The sequence below is a fragment of the Zootoca vivipara genome, chromosome 4 (genome assembly GCF_965207765.1).
Source record: "Zootoca vivipara chromosome 4, rZooViv2.hap1.1, whole genome shotgun sequence".
Taxonomy (NCBI): domain Eukaryota; kingdom Metazoa; phylum Chordata; class Lepidosauria; order Squamata; family Lacertidae; genus Zootoca; species Zootoca vivipara.
The window spans coordinates 41,059,318-41,065,317 of record NC_142587.1 but is presented as its reverse complement, the minus strand read 5'-3'; the positions used below and the strand labels follow the sequence as shown (position 1 = coordinate 41,065,317).

The window sequence follows — 6,000 nt, the reverse complement described above, 5'->3', positions numbered from 1 at the left end:
TAGGAAGGGAAAAGGTTTGGCAGGGACGCAAATGTCTCCTGATTGAGCACCTCTCAAGCTGGCAAGAATGACGAAATACTTTACATTGAAACAAAACATCTTAACTTGCGCATACATACAGATACCCAACAGCTGAACAGCAACAAAAGAAGCTCCTCCATCAAAGCGGAGCAGCAAGAATGGCTTGGATGGATATCTGAAAATGAACAAAAGAGACTTCACCAAATCACTAGTTTGTTTCAGCAAATGCTTCGTGTGCTTATCCTCCAAGTTTGTCCAAACTGCAGGCAATCGGAAACATCTGTGATTGAGGAGAGACCACTTTTGTTAGCTAGACGTATGGGAGATAATTTGTGCACTCTTTTAAGTCCTTGACAGATTCCATGGGGGAAATCGGAATGCTTATATACTGTATATAACATCTGAACACAGAAGCTCATTCTAACTTTTCCCTCTTAACAAAAATGTTCTTTATTATTGAAAGATTATTTGGGGAAGCCAGACCATTGGTTCACTTTCTTGGCTGTGGCATTAATAGCCCGATCCATTCTCTACACTAGCCCATAGGAACTGGCCTAAGTGACCCAGTGCCAAAAGAAGAGGGCAAATACACTCCTTGTACTGATCTTGAGGTCAAAACTCATTCTCGGTGTTGGATCTGCAGCAGTCACTGGTACCGCCGCATAAGGGTTCTAGCACAGCTCCAATGACCAAAAGGTTCCCCCCCCCGGGCAGATGCAGGGCTAAGAAACAGATCTCTAAGAAGATCACAGGGTAAGACTGGAAGGGTGGCTGCCCAGTGTAGCCTGCCCAATGCCAGTGCAATAATGTTGATGACTGGGGTGGGTGGGGGTGGCCTGCAGGTTACTATCCACAGGATATTTTCCTGTGGCATGGAAGCTAAAGCAGCATTGTAAGATTTGGTTTCTAACACTTTCATTAAAGCTTGTAAGGGGCAGTAGCATTGCTTTAGCTAAGATAAGGAAAGAGACAGGAATATCTTAAAAACTCCTCTGGCATAGATCATTGCAATAATAATTTATCTGTTAAATTGGTTTCCACCTGCCTCTAGTTTTCTGTATCAAACATTTATTTATTTATTAAGGGCAGGGGTGGTGTCCATTGTTTTCCATTATTATCAGGACATCTGCTCTTAACATAAACTTGATGCAATACTGAGAGTTCAAAAGCCACTTCTTTGAAAGTGGCCCCCCTAATTTCCGTGACTCATGGTCTACAGTCGAGATTACTGAAATGGAAATTACTGACAGAGGGCCGTAGCCCACATTACATGTTACGTAAAGCTGCTCATTGAACCTCATCACGTGTATTACTAGTGAATGGCCTGGAGTGAAGGCTCATATTTTAAAAAGAGCCCTAACATTCACATTTGCTTGGTGAAATTTAGGCATCGGAGGCTTATTTCATGGATTTTGGTGGTGAAGTTCTTAATAGACCCTTTCTCTATTCTGCCACTAGACCCCCTAGCATATTTAAGAGAGTGCTACAAAATATAGCATCAGTAAACCAGGTCTCCTAAATGAGACAAACACATTCAGAAAGCGGAGCTGGATCAGAGAACAAGAATTGTCTCTGTGTTGTATACATATCATTATTCCCCTGTTTTCTTTAAAAAGAAAAAAAAGAAATGCTACAAAATTATGTTATATTAAAAAAATATACTGGGGGTTGATTACATTTTAAAACATCTCTTGATTCAGAAAAGAAGGCAAGTGCAACATGACCCTACATTGACAGTGATTGCTGTATTTTACCCTTGCGTATGTATTTTTTTTATATATAAAAAATCTTCTTGGCCTTTTGTGGTTGTTGTTGTTTAACAAACTTGCATATGCATTTCCATTCAGAAAAGGCGGTGGAGGGAGTGGGAGAGGAAGCAACAAAAAGGGAAGTTAGATGTGATGGCTAAGATCCATAATAGCTGACTCACTGACTTGAGTTATTGCTGTATTGAAAGTTTCCTATAGCCTTGATGTCCAAAACGTACACTTAACTGCTCCTTCAGCCTTGACAGTTGACCTTTCAATGTGCTGGGATTTTGCCACAAGGGCAGGAACATCTGCAGGACAAACACAAGCAGTATGCTATTTAGTCACCAACCCAACTCTACTACTCTCTTATCTCAGGCAGCAACCCAAACTGACACTCTCTTTGTATTGGGTGAATGTAAATTTCACTGTACTTTTTATGTGAAGGCCAATCAATGTATAGCTATTTTTTTCCCCTTCACACACTGCTTTGGATGCTACTGGTTTTAATTTGAAAACAGACATCCAAACACCATTGTTTATATAATCAATATGATTTTCATCTCTTGGTAAGATCTAGGGTGGCTTTTTTGTTTTGTTTTGTTTTGTTTTTAAAAAGAAAAACAAACCAACTAAGTCAGACTGTTGTAATTTGGTCAACCACTCGGGTGCTATCCATATCCACCATTTCAACACATTCTATTTCCTCCCGGTTCTCAGGAGTTTTCTTCTCTTTCCTCTTTTTCTTGGATGGTGGCAGAAAAGTCAGTATCACAGGTAAAATGGCAAAGCAATGAAAGAAGGTGACTAATGCTATCAAAAACAAGCACCTGAACAGTGTACGGGTCAGATTTGAAGGCACAGCTGCGAGAGGAATCAGACCAACAATGTAGCAGAGGTAGCTCTGTAAAATAGCTACCCCATGCACCTCCAGGGCATTCTTCACCCATTTAGTTCTCGTGAAATCTTTGCCCAGGACGAACGTTGACAAGAGAGGTGCACAGTTGTCAACAGTATAATTAATCCCATAAATTAAGCACAGCACAGAAATGCAGTCCAGCTCTACTTTCCACAAGGTCATAAAACCTATAACTCCAAATTCGACTGAGGCAACAGTGATCGTGAGCCACACATTGATGAGAGAGTCTGCCACCAGGAACGCAGAGAAGAAGAGGAGGAATAAAGCACTGATACAGGAGTTCTGCAAGGGGGCCCCCACATAGGAGGCGTAACGATCCATGTAGACAAACGAAGGGTTGAAGACAATGAACTTGACCTTGGATTTGAGGGAGAGCTTTCTTAAGGTTTCCAAGAGATGGTAAAGCTCTTCCCGTTTGGTGTCCATGGTCTTGGCCACCAAGAACATTCGAGAGGCCACAATGTCGACTTCGTTGTTGTACTTCTTGGAGAAAATGATATCCTCTGAAAAATGGGCAAACGGGGGCGCTTTCAGAAAGGAGTTCCTCAGCATATCTGTGAAATTCTTTTTGGGTAAACCCGTTGATATGTTGAGTTTTCTAAGGTAATTTAAGTAGCTTTCAAACCACGATATCCTCACAAACCCCTTGGTGTACTCTAGCATGTCATCTTGGACGGTCATGTTCCAGTATTCGATGGATTCGTAGATATAAAACCCAATGACTGGACTGTAATTACTGAAGTATTTCTGCTGAGCAGCAGTATACTCCATGGTTCGTGTCGCAGTTGCTACAATGTTAGTAATGTCCGACTCTTCATTGACCTGCAGGTAGCCCATTAAGGCAAAGGAAATATAAATAAGGTAAAAGAGAACTACAAAAGGCTTGACATACGTGTTCGTTATCCAGTCACAGTAATAACGCTTGAGGAAACACACCAAGAGGTGGCTTTCATAGCTGTTTGTCTCCTCTGACTCTGCCGTGTCCTCACTGAATTTGGCTGTCAGAAGAAACCTATACCAGGCAGGCTTCTCTTGCAAGACGTCTGGCTTTGGTACCTTTCTGCAGAAGATACTATGCTGGTAGTTGTTTTCTATGTAGCCAGTAAACACGAGGCTGGAACCATAAAAGGAGAGTACATAGAGGTAGTTGAAGAAAATTGCAATACAGGAATTGCAGCAGAAGAGCCTGGCTGCTTCAATGTTAGTGAAGGGGCTGGCACCTATCCCAAAAGTGACCAGGTACATGGCAGTGGTGAGAGAAAAGGAGAGCATGGAGTCTGCAAACACAGCAGCAGTTCTCTCTTTCACGTGTTGGTCTTCCCTCGTTCTCCTCCAGGAGGACAACATTTCAAAAGTTCCATATAATCCATGCCCTGGAATAAAGGAGAAAGCAACAGTTCAAATGCCATCATAAAGTCAGGAAGGAAGGACAAACCAGTAAAGGAGTATGTGTCCCAAGGTGGATTCATTTATATGTGCATGTGGTTGTGGTTTTCATCAAGGGATTTTAATAATAATAATATTAAAAAACACACACACAATGGAACCATAGCAAACAGGGCTGGTAATGAACTATGCCAGGAGGAAGCCAAAGTCGTCGCCAGGAAGAATTATGCTAGTGAGGACAGTTATTCAATTCAAAACTAAATTATGCATTTTTCATGCCATGTCTTCACTTCATGAGTTATCAAACTTAAGGGAACTTTAACTGATATGGAAGTAAAACACTGAACTTATCTATGAAATCTATTTTTTTATAAAAGATGCAACAATTAGAGATTAACAACAGGGGTGTGTAATGGCACAGAAAATGATTTCCTCCCCCCCCCCCTGTTTGCTTGTGGCAGGGAAACTCTGATATTGTGGTCAGACTAAATTATGCAAATCAATACAATCCCTGCAAATCTGCTTAATTTTAAGTATTATCAGAGATAGTTCTGGGTGTGCAGTTGGAATGCACAGATGGTTCTTTCCCTGCTTTTGAATAGCAAAGTCCATGTAGTCTTGAGAATTTAAGCTACCTGTGGGTGTCTTTAAAGCAAGTTCCTAACCCTGTGACTCTCTCTCTCTCTCTCTCTCTCTCTCTCTCTCTCTCTCTCTCTCTCTCTCTCTCTCTCTCTCTCTCTCTCTCTCTCTCTCTCTCACACACACACACACACACACACACACACACACACACACAGGTATTTTGAGGGGCAGGGAATTTTTAAAAAAAATTGCTTGACATTCTCATTTCTCATTTCATAACTTGAGATACTGCTAAACTGATGGCTCATTTATAAAGTGGCAGACAGCATGGCTGGCTATGTTTTACAATTTATTGTTCAGTCTTAAACCCTTATTAAATATTTTATTTGCCAGCTATTGCAGATTTTTTTTTACAGCAAACTTAAATAATAAACAGAAGACAGCTGTCTAAAAGCCTATTATTGATCAAAATTCTGGCAGCTACAGTCATACCTCCTGTTGCGTCCTCTGCGGGTTGCATTTTTTCATGATTTTTTCATGATACGAACATGGCGGACCCGGGTGCGCCGCTCGGGTTGCAGACTTTTCGGGGTGTGAACAGCACCCCAGAACGGATCGGGTCCGCAACCCGAGGTACCACTGTAGTGACATATATCATTCTTATCTACATATGAAAATGAAAAGATTTGGAAGCTTCTTACTCAACTCTATCAAATGCTTTTTCATCTCAATAAAATTAAATGTTTCCTTCCTTCCTTCCTTCCTTCCTTCCTTCCTTCCTTCCTTCCTTCCTTCCTTCCTTCCTTCCTTCCTTCCTGTATATATGCCACCTTTCAGGGCAAACCCCTTTCACAACAGCTCACACAAGCAATTTAAACATAAAAAGCATCTAGGTACAATACAGTTGAAAATAATATAAACCCAAGACAAAACAGAGGAAATCCAAAAACACCAGTAGTAAAACACAACCCAGCACTTTAGGTAAACATATACTGGAATAATGGAGTGGGGGTGAAGGAGGAAACAATACAAAAGCCCTGCTGAAGACCCTGCTCATGGAAATATATCTGGGGGAAATTGTGTTATATTTTGTAGACTGAGCTGCTACCGGTAATTGTACTTTTCCCTGATAGAAAGGAGACTTTCTAATGCCACATTTCCGTGTTTTTTAAATTTTTTTTAAAAAATATTGTATTTTGATACTGTATTTTACTTTTTTGGTCTCTAATATCTGATGGATCATTTGTTGATGGACACCTATATAAATCTAATAATAAATATTTTCCAAAATTAGAGGGAATTAGGAAGACCATATTTAGGTGGCAGCTTAATATACACATGAAA

At 40.6% G+C, this 6,000-nt stretch overlaps 1 protein-coding gene across 3 annotated transcripts in view; it reads right to left on the bottom strand.

Moving 5' to 3' along the window:
- Positions 1-446: 446 nt before the first annotated feature.
- Positions 447-6,000, bottom strand: part of PTCHD1 (patched domain containing 1) — a 49,110-nt gene continuing 43,556 nt past the window's right edge. For 2 of the 3 annotated variants that reach the window (XM_088668710.1, XM_088668709.1), the window contains exon 4: positions 1,663-4,061. In XM_088668710.1, the coding sequence (XP_088524836.1) occupies positions 2,407-4,061 (1,655 nt within the window). In that variant the 3' untranslated portion in view covers positions 1,663-2,406. Of the gene's footprint in view, positions 4,062-6,000 lie in introns of all 3 variants that reach the window. The other variant, XM_035114412.3, reaches the window with a different exon arrangement.